Source organism: Ictidomys tridecemlineatus, chromosome 5 (assembly GCF_052094955.1).
Source record: "Ictidomys tridecemlineatus isolate mIctTri1 chromosome 5, mIctTri1.hap1, whole genome shotgun sequence".
NCBI classification, from domain to species: Eukaryota; Metazoa; Chordata; class Mammalia; order Rodentia; family Sciuridae; genus Ictidomys; species Ictidomys tridecemlineatus.
The window spans coordinates 12,232,814-12,248,444 of NC_135481.1; the positions used below are offsets into that span (position 1 = coordinate 12,232,814).

Consider the following 15,631-nt stretch of genomic DNA (forward strand, 5'->3'; position numbering starts at 1 on the left):
CAATAGCAACAATCTCACAGAGAAGCAGTACTCCTATTGCTTGGGAATGCACATTTCTCTAGCCCACCATTTTGAATGTCCCTAATAACTTGTCTTTTGACAAGTTGGAGAATAGTCCTTTTTTTAATTCTATCAAAGACTTTTCTTGTTATTTCTTGTTTACCAGTAAAGTCTAGGCCTAGAGATTTCTTTTTGGAAAGATTTGCTTATGAATTTTAATTTCTGTAGTATCATGTTATTCAAATTTTAAAATTCTTTTTGACAACATTAATTAGTGGGTTTTATAGAAATTTCTAACAGCGTAAGGTTGTTCATAGTCTACTATCTCTTAACCTTTTCATGTCTGTAAAATTTATTCTGATATCCACTGTTTCATTCCCAACATTGGTTATTTTTTTAAACCTCTGTTTTTGTTCATCAGTCTTGCCACGGTTTTGAAAATTTGTATTGATCTTTTGAAAGATAATATTTAGGCTTTGATTCTCTTATTTTTCTTTTCCCTTTGGACTTTTTTATTGTTGTTGTTCTTTATCTGGTATCTTGAAATAGATAATTTTTATTTTTTTTAAATTTTTTTAACATGTGCATTTAACTCTATAACTTTAAGGTAGGCAGAGCTTATACAGCTTTTTATATTATTATTTAATTTAAAATATTTCCTAATTTCCAATGTGGTTTCTTCTTTGACCATGAGTTTTATTGAAGTCTCTTTCTTAATTTATGAATATAGGCATTTTAATTTTTTCTTTATGATTGCACTATCAGAAAACTTATTTAAATTACTTTATCAATACCAATACATTCTTCAAAGAACTAGACAAAAACTGTCTTTGGAAGAATGAAAGACCCAGAATAGTCAAAGAATTTTAAGCAAAAAATGCAATGCTGAAGGCATCACAGTACATGACTTCAAATTGTACTACAAAGCTGTAGTTACAAAAACTACATGGTAATGGCATAAAAACAGACACACAGATCATTGGAACATGATAGATAGAAGACACACACAAATCCACACAGATACAGTTATTTGATCCTTGACAAAGGTGACAAAAATATTCGTTGGAGAGAAAGGACAGCATTTTTAACAAATGATGCTGGGAAAACTGATTATCCACATGTAGAAGAATGAGATTAGATCCCTATCTCTCTCCTTGCACAAGTCAAATCAAAATAGATCAAAACCCTAATAATTATATCAGGACTAATTATGCACCTTCTAGAAGAAAACATTGGGTCAACACTCCAGATTTTAGGCCCAAACAAGGACTTCCTCAGTAGGAATCGTACAGCTCAGGAAATAATGCTAACAATTAAATTATGGGATGGCATCCAGTTAAAAAGCTTCAGCATAGCAAGGGAAATAATTAAAAATGTTAAGAGAGAACTAACAGAATAGAAGAGAATCTTTTCTAGCTACTTTCCTGACCAAGGATTAATATCTAAAATTTATAAAGAGCTCAAAAAACTTAACACCAAAACAAATAAATAATCCAATCAATAAATCAGCAAATGAAATAGATATTTCCCAAAAGAAGAAATACAGATGGCTAACAAAGATGAAAAAAAAAATGTTCAACATCTTCAGGAATTGGGAAATGCAAATCAAAACTACACTCCAATTACAATGGCCGCCATCAAGAATACAAACAATAATAAATGCTGGAGAGGATGTAGGAAAATGGAACACTGTACATTGTTGGTAGGATTGTAAATTAGTACAAGCACTATGTTAATCAATATGATGATTCCTCAGAAGGCTAGGAATGGAACCACCCTATGACCTAGTCCTTGGTATTTATTCTAAAGAATTAAAAAGTCACCATACTGCAGTGATACATGCATACTCATGTGCATAGCAACACCATTTACAATAGCCGAATAATGCAATCAGCCTAGGTGTCCATCAGGGAATGAATAGTAAAAGAAAGTGTGGTATATGTACACACACACACACACACAGTGGAATTCGATTCAGCCATAAGGAATAACAAAATTCTGTCATTTGCAGAAAAATGGATGGAACTAGAAGACATAATATGAAATAAGCCAAACTCAGAAAATCAAGGCTTGTATGTTTTCTCTCATATAGAGGCAGAGAGGGTAAAAGGAAAAGAAACAAGGTGATGGGGAGTCATGAAAATTAAAGGGAGACCAGTAGAGTAGAGAAAAAGGACCAGGGCAAGGATAAGAGGAGAGAAAAGGAAAATATTATATTGTTATATCAGTGATGCATGAATATGTGACAATGAATCCCACTATTGTGCACCAATAAAATTATGGGATAAAAACAGAATAAATAATTTTAGCACATAATTCATTTCAGCCTTTGGGATTTTGTGTCTTCTTGTACATGTTTTAAAATAATGAGTATTCTGTAGTTTGATACTAAAGTTTGTATATATCTTTTAGATCCCTTATATTTAGTTGTTCAGTTCTGGATCCTGATTGGGTGTACACACTTGTTCTATCAGTGCTGATTATAGTATTTCTGTCAGTATTTTATAGGATTTTAGTACTTATGTCAATATTTTACTTTAAATATTTTGAAGCCATTTCTCAGATACATACAGTTTTTGAAAATTTCTTCTTAGTAACTTCAACTTTTGTCACTGTGAAATATCTATCACAGGTAATACTGCTTACCTTCAACTTTACATCTATGATTAATTTAACTATCAGCTTTTTTATTAATAGTTTTTAATAAGCTGAGGATTAAACCCAGAGCCTCAAACATGCTAGGCAAGTACTCTACCATTAAGCCACACCTTTCTGAATATTTTTTTATATTTATTTTTTAGTTGTAGTTGGACAAAATACCTTTATTTTACTTATTTATTTTTATGTGGTGCTGAGGTTCAAACCCAGGGTCTCATAGATGGGAGGTGAGTGCTCTACCACGAGCCACAATCCCAGCCCCCCTTTCTGAATTCTTATGGTTTCTATGTATTCCTTAAATGTCTCCTTCCTTCCCTCCTTCCTTCCTTCCTTCCCTTCTTTCTTCCTTTCTTCCTTCCCTCCCTCCCTCCCTCCCTCCCTCCTTCCTTCCTTCCTTCCTTCCTTCCCTTCTTCCTTCCTTCCTTCCTTCCCTCCCTCCCTCCCTAGGATTGAACCCAGAGGCACTCTACCACTGAACTACATCACCTGCCCCTTTTTAGTTTGTGCTGTGAGACAGTGTCACTAAGTTGCTGAGGTTGATCTTGAACTTGTGATCCTCCTGTCTCACCTTCCCACATTGCTGAGATAACTGGAGTATACAACATGACTTGTTTGTTTTCTTAATACAGGCCGACAGCATTCCAATTTTAATAGAAGCATTTAATCTGTTTACATTTAATATAATCACTAACATACACACACACATTTGGGTTTAAATTGTATTGTTATGTGCTTTTTATTTGTCCTATCTCATATATTTTCTTTTATTTCTGGCCTATTTTGTTGTTCTTTTTCTTTTGATCACTTACATTTTTCCTTCTGTTAATTTAGAAGTTTCACATACCTTTAAAGCTATTCTTTTTGTACTTAAAGATCACATTATAAATCTGTAACCTATCAATATCTATTCATTCGTACTTGTATTTTCTTCCCCAGATAATGCACAAGGATTTTGACACTTTAGCTAGTATGTGACTTGGTTATCATTACTATATATTAACTATCTGTTTATTTTAAATCCAAAATATACCATTATATTTTATGTAGTCAGTATTCATTTAGACTCACATATTTACTATTGCCTTTTATTTATTCTTGCATCTCTTTTCTTAAAGACAGGTCATTTTCTGTCTGCCTTTTAGTATTTCCCTTAGCATGGGTCTACCAGTGTCAGGTTCTCTTCGTTTTTTTCTTTTTAATATTTATTTTTTTAGTTATAGTTGGACACAATACCTTTATTTTATTTATTTTTATGTGGTGCTAAGGACCGAACGCAGGGCCTCGAATATGCTAGGGAAGCTTTCTACTACTGAGCTATAACCCAGTCCTTAGGTTCTCTTCCTTAAGATAGTTTTATCTCACCTTCATTCCTGAAAGTTGTTTTTGCAATGTATAGAATTCTAGGTTGAGAGTTAATTTTTCCTTTCATCGCTTTGAAAATATTCCGTTGTTTTCTACCTTCCATTATATCTATTGAGCTTTGAATCTAATAGTTGTTCCTTATTTGCAGGTAATTGATTTTTTTTCCTCTCTATTTTTAAGGTTTTCTCTTGCCTTGGATTTTTATCAGTTTTATGTGTCTAGATATATACATCTATTTAGTCCTATAAGCGTTCTTAAATCTTAATGTCTGTTTTTTAAATGCTGTGCGATTATCTTGTCAGTATTTCTTCTATAGGATCTATGTTGTCTCTCCTAGTATATCATTTAAACATGTTAGATCTTTTTATTGTGTCTTCTGTATTTTACCTTCTTTAATCAATTTTCTGTTCTTTTGTTTTTCCCCTGCTTTATTCTAGATTTTTTCTTCTGACTTAATTTTCAGACTGCTAATTCATCTATACCTTTCTATCTCCTTCAGTATGATTATTTTAAGTTGTCTTATAATCAAAATATCTGGAGTTTTTGAGGACTTTCTTTTTTTGTGGTTTTACTAGTTTTCATTTATATTATCTTGTCTTCTTTTATACTTGGTTATTTTTTACTTGAAAAATTACTTGTAAAACTTTTGAGGGTCAAGATGATGTTACTTTTCTGATCCACTACTGAGAGTCCTCCAATGTGTATCTTCATTTTTTTTCTGCCAAAATTTAAGGCACTGACAATCAGGAATCACTTTAATCTAATTTTAGGAATTATAGTTTTCTGGACCATTCCTATGACTTAAAGCCAGGCTATAGTGTCTTCAAGGACTGTTAAAATTTCAGTTTACCCTTTTGTTTAGAATATAAATCTTGGGAATCCCAATGTTAGGCATCATATTACCAGGCAGCAACCCACATCCTTTTATTTTTTAATCTTGGGGTTGGCAAAGTTTTTTGTTTTAAAGACCAGAAAATATATATTTTAGGCTTTGTGGACCATACAATCTCAGGTACTGTTCTACAAAACAGTCATAGACAGTGAGTGAATTCCAGTAATGTATTCCAGTAATGTTTTATTTATAAAAATGGGCACAAGGCTAGATTTGGCTCATGGGTCAAAGTTTGCCAACCCCAGCTATAGTCTGTCAAAAGCTCTGCTTGAACCCTCTGCCACCTCTTCCGAAATTCAGATTAGTTATAAATACTGAGCTAGCCTCTCCTTGTTCTACCCTCTTAGCTCTCTAGTATTTTCAAACATATGTATATGTTGAGTTTTATGTTTGGCCTAGTTGTTCTTAGCAGAAGATTTAATCTGAAAAACCTAGTGTACCATATCAGAAGCTAAAATCACATGTGAGGTAACCAGTTTTTAAAAAAATAAGGAGATATCTTCCCTCCATATAACAAGAATGGAAATTTATGAAAAAATGTATCTCACTAGTGTTCTGTAATATATAAAATTTTTTAACAAAACCAAGTTTCAAGATGTTTCAATAGTCTTTCTAAAAAGATTGTACATTCCAATGTTACAGAGAACTGTTTTCTATCAAAATTTACTTTAATGATGGAAATGGTCTTTATCTGCACTTTTCCGTCTGATAACCACCTTTGGCCTATTGAGCACTTGAAATGTGGTTGGTGTGCCTGCAAAACTAAATCTTTAATTTTAACTGGCCTAAAGTTAAATAACTACTCTGTCTGTTTACTTTGGAATAGATGCAGCTTAGATTAAAAAATATATATATCTCTCAGAACACAATGGGTTCTTATACTCCCACCCACTGATGTGTCTATTTTCCAGTGCTCTTACAAGAACTCTTTTAACTTGAATGTGTTGTGTATATGATGTCTCACTAAATATCCTAGGTCCCACAGAATGTTTCCATTTATATCTACCATTCATGTGGTGTGATGGAAGTATACTCGTTACCCCAATTAAACAACATAAAATTGATGAAGTCAATTTATTTTCTAATATGAATTTTTCTCTGCAGGGAAAGGGGCGTGTTCATCGAGGAAACTATCCAAGTCCATCCTCTCCAGTTACAGTTCGGTTGCCTTCTGTGTCTGATGTCCCAGAAGAGACCTCGGCTATCGAGGCAGCCACAGAGACTGACATCACAGAACAGCAGCAAGCGGCTATGCAGCAGGAGGAGAGAGTATTAACTGAACAGATTGAGAACCTACAGAAAGAGAAGTGAGTACCCAGGAGGAAGGAGAGAGACCAGATAATGTCTTTTTCATTCCTTCTGTTCTTCCTTTATCTTTCCTTATTTAATATATCTTACATGTCAAGCACATTTAAGGTGATACTAGAAATGTGAAGATGACAAAGGCATTTTGCCTATACTCGGGTAAAGTATGAAAGTTTTTATCTAAGGAAAGGAATTTCCATGAGCTAGAAGACTTAATGCTGCTGTAGTGATGATTCTGAACAGGCTAACTATGAGAAGTTTATACTATCCACAGAGTAATTTAGTCTTAGTTAAGATTCATCTGATATAAGTTAGGAGAGCCAAGATGAGGTACAAGTGTCCTGACATGTTAGGGGACAAAAGGAAGAATAAGAATCCTGATGTTAAAGCAAAGTCCCTTTGAAGAATGAGCATCACAATTTTCTGAAAGAAAGTTCCGCTTGGCTACGGATCCAGGAACTGAATGGTCAGGATAAGGCAACACTGTTAGTAGGTGCCTGGGATACTGTGTAGAGAAACTGGTTGCAGTTTAAGAGAGAGACCAATTAGAAGTTCTGTTATCTCTGTCATCCCTGGGGCAGGGGTGGGATGACACTACCTCTTAGGGATATGAATATCCCGTAGTTCTCCCTGAGTGTACTATGCACTGATTCTGGTTGACTTGATGAGTTTTTATTAAAGAGTCCTAAAATTATCTTTCTTCTTGAGTTCCTGGAAATTGCATCTTAACTTTCAGAACTTGATTCACAAGAGGAAGAGAGTATTCACTGAACAAATTGATAACCTACAGAAAGAAAAGTGAGTGGCCAGGAGAATGGAGAGAGACCAGGAATAAGAGACTATCAAAATATGTTTTGTCAGTCAGGATTGATAAGACCATAAGGACAAGGTAATATATACTGCCCGGGCTCACAATTTGGTAGAAGAGTAATCTGAAAGAGGACCTATGTCACCTTTGGTGAGGTTGGAATTAGAGGTATCAAGGATAAATAGTAATTTGCTAAATGGGAAAAGTCTTTGCTGAAAAAGGAAGAAGTTTGAGCAATCTCAGAGAGGTGAATGCACATGGCAATTGTAATCACTATAGTAAATTACTGGTGAGAATGTCCTTGAAAAGATTGTGTATCTCAAGCTAGGTAGACTTCAAGGGAAGCTGTGAGAGGGGTCTAACAGGGAGACTTGATTACTTGATTTAAAAGGAAGTAAAAATTGGAAGGATAAAGAAGCAGTAGATAGAGAAGGGAGTACTGGATTCAGAGTTGGTATATTTCCAGGTAATGCTTAATTGCAGGATCTACCCATTAGAGAAAGTTATGTATATAAAGCAGAGAAAAAGAAGGTATAGACATAAAGGAACTTTGTATTAGGGCTTTGAAGTAAGTTTTTACAAAGAATATTAATTGAAATAGATTGAGATATTATCAGGAAATATTGAGAAAGACTAGGAGCCAAATACCAAATCCCTGGGGGAATAAGGTGTGTGACTGAGGTAGATGGGTGCTGTGATAAAGAAGAATAGAGCATACTATGACTAAGAGATGACACAAAACTTGAATGGCTGGAAAACATCAATGTTTTACTTTATCAAGAGGCCTCTCTGGGCTGAGGATGTGGCTCAAGCGGTAGCGCGCTCACCTGGCATGCGTGCGGCCCGGGTTCGATCCTCAGCACCACATACCAACAAAGATGTTGTGTCCGCCGAGAACTAAAAAATAAATATTAAGAATTCTCTCTCTCTCTCTCTCTCTCTCTCTCTCTCTCTCTCTCTCTCTCTTAAAAAAAAAAAAAAAGAATTATCACTACTTTTTTTTTTTTTTTGGTACGGTGATTGGCCTCTCTGTGACCAAGGTAGAGAATAAAGTCTGTATCCAGTTAGGAAAATTAATGGAAAACGGTTAAGGAACTGGTAGGAATTTAGAGATTACCTATTTAATCTCTTTGTTTCCTGGATGAGGAAGCTGAGGTTCAGAGAGGAAAGAGTTTAGAACCCTCATCTGCTAATTGTTTGTCCAGAGTTTGTTTTTACCAAAAGCCTACCCTTAACCCTGTCATTGGTCCTAGGTTTGTTGTTTGTTGTTGCCTTGTCCTTTAATTTAAGAGTAGGTCCTCATCACTACCCCAGACAGGGATAAGAAGAAGAGCTCTTTGCTCTTTGGATTCTTAACTTTCATGAAAGTTTCTATTCTTTCTATTATTGTTCTTCCACTTCCTATCAAATGCTAATGGATTTATTTGTTGTATCTTATAGGGAGGAACTAACATTTGAGATGCTTGTACTGGAACCCCGTGCCTCTGATGATGAAACTCTTGAGTCTGAAGCCTCCATTGGGACTGCTGATAGCTCTGAAAATTTGAATATGGAGTCAGAAGGTGCCACCTCTGGAAGATCAGGTAAATGAACATGTTAAACTGAAGACTTTAGATTTCTTTTATAAAGTAAGAATAGAATTCTTAAGCTAGACAAATTCCTTTATTGGTGCACTGACCTTACCTGAAAAGGTGACAAAGTCCTAAGAAAGCATTTTTCTTTATACAGCCTCCACGTAAATTGTTCATCAGACCACCCCTTCAATGTAGTGTACTTTTTTGTTAATATTTTTTTCTGTATTTACCATGGAGAAAAGCCAGTAATCATATGTTGTTTTACTATCCCATGCCCCTTTTCTAAGAATGGGAGGCAAGAATTTTTTCCTCTGCAGTAAGATAGATCCATATACCAAAGGAGGCATTTATCTGGGTAGTGTGTCTCAGGGAGGCAGAACTTACTATATATACATCTAGACATGTGAGTTTTGTTGTTGTTGTTGTTTTTTAGTTGTAGATGGACACAAATTATTTATTTTTATGTGGTGCTGAGGATCAAACCCAGTGCCTCACACATGCAAGGCAAGTGCTCTACCACTAAGCTAAAGCCCCAGCCCTCCAGATAGTTTTTTAAATGATATTTTTTAGATCACTACTGATGGCAGAGTTGAACATAAGGAATTCCTTGGGGCTGATTATGAAATGATGCATATATAAATGGATGGAGAGCTCTTTTTGAGTTATGAATGTGCACTGAATAAATCATCCTGGACCCTACAAATTTTAGCTATATGTGAACAGTGAACAGTTTCACATGTGAACAGTGATACCTACTCAGTGCATCACAATTTTCTTTAGAGGGAACTGTCATTTACAACTTTGGTCTCTCTTTGTATTAGAGAGAAGCTTAGCCCTTAGCTCTCTAAAAGCACCTGGAAAGCCTGAACCTTCAAGCAAGTTGAGAAAGCAGCTAAAAAAGCAGCAAGACTCTTTGGATTCAGTGGACTCCTCCATCTCTTCATATCTATCTAACACTGCATTGTCTCACGGCACCAGAAAACGATTTCAAATTTATTCTAAATCTCCATTCTACCGAGCTGCCTCAGCTGGTGAGGCCCTAGGACTAGAAGGACCTTTGGGCCAGACCAGACCCCTAGAAGAGAGGCCTCAGTTCATCAGCAGAGGAACCTTTAATCCTGAAAAGGGCAAACAAAAACTAAAGAATGTGAAAAACTCACCTCAGAAAACCAAAGAGACCCCAGAGGGGACAGTCATGTCTGGCCGCAGGAAACCTGTAGACCCAGACTGCAGCTCCACCCAACAGCTAGCACTCTTTGGAAATAATGAGTTTATGGTATGAACTAGCAGATGTGTACCCTTTGTGGCTAGAGAGGTAAACACATCTCATCTTGGGGCCTCTTGTCTCAGCATATAGCTAAGACTCTCTATGCTGAATTCCTGGGCCTCCTACAGAAGTGGAAAGGCCTCTTTGAAGTCTGCTGGGGATGGTGCCAGCTGTGCCTTGGCTGCTGTATTTGAGTCGATTTCACTAAACAAAGTCACCTTGGGCTTGGGGATTTTTGTCAGCTATATGTGCCTCTTCCCACCCTCTTTCCCTTCTCAGAGAGAGAAGTTGGACTGGGGGAGGTGGGGGTGTTGTAGACCTAAGGGACCATCTGATTTCTGAAATTTGAAGAAAACATATAAGCTTTCTTAACTATGAAAGCAAAAAACCTTTGGGTTTATTTTAGGATAGTTTGGAGCTAAAGTAGAGTATGATTTTTTTTTCCAAGGAATTTATAAATGAAAAGCCTAAGCCCTCTATTTTAAAATTTTAACTTGTGATATTTTGGGAAAAGTAAAAAAGCTATTGTTTCCATTAAGCCATCAGAACCTGTCTCAGATATCTGGTTATACAATGAGATGAGAATACATGCTTTGTTTTTTGATGATATTTAATGTCAAAATAACCAATGCTGTTTTAACTGCTGGTTAGTTTCTGCCAAATATATTGCATGGGCTGAAGTTTCAGTAGCCATACTATTCTCATATTCACTGATCTTAAGGTCAGATTCCTCTAATTTTTGTTTAAATGCCCCAGAGACAATGATCCCTAAACATTTCTTCCTAATCCATCCAGGTTTTTCTCTTTGTATAGATTAAATTGTGAAGACCACATAAGAGCCTATTATCTGCTGTGGATTCCCACCACAAACTCAGACAAATGATGTGACCATCTAATCACGTCTCTCAAAATATTCACACAAAACATTGCATGATAAGTGTTAGAGAAAGCTGCCAAAATATAAAAAATTTTAATATCATCCATCTAATTTTCATCTTTTTCTCCTCAGACGATCAGTATTAAATAGATGGACTACTTGAAGCTATTTTTGTTTATATAATGGTTACTGAAGTTTACTGTAAATATACATGTACATTATGCATATTTCTTTTTAAACTTGAGCTTCCCTTCTTCCCATGGAATTTCTTCCCACAGATTAGGGGCCATTAGATAGGGGCTGACTGCCACTCATTCCTGAGTTGAGGGAAAGTAAGACCCATCTTTTTCATTACTGGTGGTCTCCATACACTTAAGTTATCATACTAGTTGAAGCATCTTAGCATTAGAAATTTGGTTTTGCTATTTATAATGTATAAAAAATGAAACATGATAGCCTTTCTTGAGATAAATATGTGAAAATGTTTATTTTTAAAGTTACTAAATGCATCTTGTCTCACTACCACATGCACTGTTCTGAAAAAGAGCCTTTACCACGTGTAACCAGAATTTTGGTTATTCTTCCTTTTCATACTTCTTTGCTTTGAAGTTATGTTTTGTTAAGGCAGAGTCTCTCCTGTTACACAACACTGAACCTCATGCGACTGCCTCAGTGGTCATTGGCCAGCCTCGCAGGTCAACTTAGAGCACTATTCTGCGTGGCAGCTAAAGGTAGCAGGAGTCTTCCCTCTCCCTGATTTGAGTTCAGAATTGATCCGGGGAAAGGAAGCTTTTAAAATCTCCATAATAATGATGTTTAATCAGTGAATGTTGGGTTTTATATCCCACAAACATCTGCCACCTTGTTCATGTTGTCCTGATGAGTAATGAATGTTAAGCTTTTGAAAGTATGAAGTTCAGAGATGCTCCTAAAGCACCTCAGCATGACTGTGTCCAGCTAGGATGCTGCTTCCTGGGCCCTATGCCCAGCTGCACAGTCTTTGTTTCAGTATTCTTGTGAGAGTAATGTGCTGCTGGGCATTAACTGTTACTTTCCAGAATGTTGGTTAAATACCATGTTTAAAAAAAAAATTACCCTTGTGAATTATTTTCTTTGTCCAAGAAAAATGGCCTGGGGAACAGATCTTGGCACATGTTCTCCAATCTAAATCTTTGTAGGGCTTTTTTTTTTTTTTTTTTTTTGGTCAATTTTTGGCAGTTGGAAAAAAAACAAACTACTTATATAGGTCACTTTATAGGAACTAGTTGGTGGATGTTAAGAGACTTTATAATTTTTCTCAGGGACTTAAGACCTGAATTTGGACAAAATTAAATAAAAGATATTTGTTTTTTCAGTTGCTAGATTGTGAATTTCTAGTCATTTAACAAGCTGCCAGAATGGGGGGTGGGGGGTGGAGATGGAGAGATCCATGCAATTTTAAGAATGTCTAAGCAAGTGTGGGCTCCCTCTTTGAGGGAAAGAGAGCTATTGTTCTCAGAATAACAGGCATTGTTGGCCTGATAAAGAGATGAAGCCATAACTCTTTAAACCTGTCAGATCCAAGTCAGAACCAAATGCTGTGTCTACTTCCATTTGTTCTTAAATGGTCCTCTGCATTGTTATGTCACCACAAAGTGATGTTGCATTACAATCATTCATGATTAGGATATTTAAACTTAATATAATATATGAAAGATTTATGATTTCCTATTGCTTCTCCTTTGCTTCTTTTCTTTGATCTCAGTTGCCCCAAAGAAAATCTCCACATGGCAGTAGTGGGGCAGCACCACATTTGGAGCCCATACTAGTCACATTATACATTTCCAACCCCAAACAAAATCTGTTTTTTCTGGGCTGGGGTTGTAGCTCAGCGGTAGAGCGCTCGCCCAGCATGTGCAGGGCACTGGGTTTGATCCTCAGCACCATATAAAAATAAAAAATAAAGGCATTGTGTCCAACTACACCTAAAAATATAAAATTTTTTTAAAAATCTGTTTTTTCTATTCTTCCCACTAAAGCTAATGTATCCCTGTAATTGCATATGTATGGTGGAAAATGTAACAGAAGCAGAGAAGTATAATTTCATTCTAGATCACAGATTGAAGTGCATTAACAGCAAAAGCAGGATTCTGGAAGTGATATACTTAGTTTGCAAAGTACTTTGTAATTCCTGCCATTTAATTATTTAACCACACTTGGCTTCTTAAAACACAAAGGGATATATAACTCTCTACTATGAGACTTGAAGAGACAGAAGGACCTTAGATTGGGGGATATTTCCATGCTTTTGGAAACTACCAGAAGGCTAGTGAAGACTTCTGTTTGTGTTGCATCACAGTAGGGTTGTTTTCAGGGTCAAAGATGGGTTCACAGAAGGGTGCTGTAAAGTTAGGGTCTAACAAGGTTTTGCAGTCCCCCCAGTGCCTGTGGGCCATGTGTTTTTAATTGTAACTAATGAATGTGTACCTATCACAAGCACTTTGCTGAACTAGAGAGAAGGGAGTCTAAGATGCATTCAAAACAAGGTTTCAATTGTAAAAAGAAACAATCCAGATGGCTTTCTCATCTGCCTCTTTCTAGGATTTTTGTTTCCTTGGTGGGGAGCTAGACTTGAGGCTTGCATCATTTTGTATTGGAAAACATGTTATGCTCACCTGTTCTTTTGTGATCACTTCTCAGCCCCGTCCCCAACACCATGCTGGCCTTGGTGGTAGAATTCCTTGCTGTATGTGGGAGTTCTTTTTTCTATCACCCTCGAATACTTGTAACCACTTTTTTTGGAACCACTCCCACATTTGATTTGGTGTTAAAAGGATAACAGCAAAGTGATGATTAGAGAGATGGATCTATTAGGTCTTATTGATCTCTTGTTTTCAAAAATGTTCCACCAATGAGCCTATCACCTTCTACCCATTCGTTCTTTTTTTAAAATTGGTTTATTTTTTAACCCATCCATTCTTAATGCCTATTTATCATCCCTCTGAGGTCATATAAAAGTTGCACCTCTTGAACCAAGTGTTTGTATTTACTATGGGAAAGGTATGGACTACAGATTAGTATTATATTATTTTAATGAATTTAAAGTAATTTATAAGTATGCCGAGTGTAAATTTTTAAAAGACTATGTATTATGAAAGGACATATCCTGTGAAATATATATCATTTTACTGTTTAATAGAATAATTCTATAAGAAGAATGATTTATTTCACTCACAGAACTGATTACATTCCTGATGCAACCAACTGGCACTTTGTAATTTCTGTTTTTGGTGGGGGGCAAGGCATCATCTGTATAAAGTGCAGTTGTGTCACTCAAAGTATGCACTGTATGGCTACACAAAAGCAGCTTGATGAACAAATCACCCCATGGCTCATTAAAGAACAAAACTTCTAGAAGCAGCAATATGTGTGCTTTGTTTTCTGAACATCCTGTCTCCCACATCCAACTCTCAACCCCCAAAGAACAGCAGTGATTTCTTAAGTTACAGTGATGAATTTTAAGGAAAGGACCCAACCCCAAATTGACAAAATGCAGAGGTGATAGTTATTAAAACTCAACTGGGTTCAAATGAAAGTGAGATTCAAGGGGTCAGCTTTTCTGTAATAGATACTAGCTGCTGACAAGACTTAATTTAGCAGGGATTTCAAGATGACTGGATAGAGAGATCCAGCACTCACCTGCTCCTCCACAAAGTAACAACAAAGCAACAGGTATGTAGTTGCATTTTGAGGTGAAAAATCATGGAGAGCACTGAACATCAGCAGAAAGAAAATGAAACCTTATAAGATCCAGAGATCTGGGACAACAGTATAAGAGGAAAAAAAATGTCTAGCATCTGCTGTCCCAGCTCCATAGCTGAGGAGGGCAAGCCATCCTTCTGCAGGGATAGGATAAAAGAGTCCTGGCAAACTATCAGCATATATATTAGCAATCCTGGCTGTTGGAAAGTATCACAGCCCCCACAGGCTTTATATTAAAGTATTGTGTTAATTAATTTTAAATAGTTTTTCAAGTTACCTGAAATCTGCAGAGTAGTCTTACTACTCTGTGGAGAATTTTATGTCATCCAGTGATGCCTCCAGGGTGCTGTAGCCAGGAGCCATTTCAAATAAGGACCTATTGTTGAATTTGGGCTGCTCCAGAGGTCTGGAATCCCTGCATATTTCCATCTTTGGGATCCCACAGACTTCACTGCACTGGCTCAGCCAATGGCTGCCACAGAAATCAAATGTGGCTCCGTAGAGTGACCCTGAATTAAACCTGCTTGGTGCCCTGCACTATAGGGGATAGATATTGCAACATGGAGGGTAACATTGCTGCCTTGGAGAACTGGGAGATTTAGTAGCTTGCCCTCTGAGGAGAAGAGTGTGTACAATCATGCTGTCTATACTGGTGCTGGGACTGAAGGCAGTCACTCATGTGGTTCCTGCCACCCCTATTTACAGCACCACTCTTAGGCTTCTAAGAGAATGGGGAAAAGAACTCTGTCATTTCACTGCTGCCCTGCCTACTGAGGTGTGCTGGGGTGGCCTTGAGCATCATTGTTGTTCTTGGTGTCCCTCCCGCACAGACACACAGCCTAAGGAGGTCCAGAGAGAAACTTGACCCAGTGTTGGCTGTGTCTTGCTCTCCTGTAGATACTTTGGCTGAAGGAGACAGGATGTGAGGAGCCTCAGCTAACACCCCATCTCTAGGCATACACAGTCAAGGGAGGGCTCAAGATTTCTGCTTAGCTCTAGCTATAACCTGCCCACTCTTATTCTCAGTGGGCACTGTAGCTCAAAGATTTGAGGGAAGAAAAGGCCCTGTCATCACCTTGTCTCCCGGTGTGTATGGCTTTGTGGGAAGAAGCAAGGTCTTCCTACTTGGTGAGCACATCCATATTAG

At 36.9% G+C, this 15,631-nt stretch overlaps 1 protein-coding gene across 11 annotated transcripts in view; it reads left to right on the forward strand.

Annotated features, from left to right (window-relative positions):
* Myo9a (myosin IXA) overlaps positions 1-14,142 on the forward strand; it is a 293,301-nt gene extending 279,159 nt beyond the window's left edge. For all 11 annotated transcript variants that reach the window (XM_021727982.3, XM_040275557.2, XM_078049353.1 and 8 more), the window contains 3 exons: positions 6,017-6,219; positions 8,466-8,608; positions 9,421-14,142. In XM_021727982.3, the coding sequence (XP_021583657.1) occupies positions 6,017-6,219; positions 8,466-8,608; positions 9,421-9,881 (807 nt within the window). In that variant the 3' untranslated portion in view covers positions 9,882-14,142. The remainder of the gene's footprint in view (positions 1-6,016; positions 6,220-8,465; positions 8,609-9,420) is intronic.
* Positions 14,143-15,631: the final 1,489 nt, after the last annotated feature.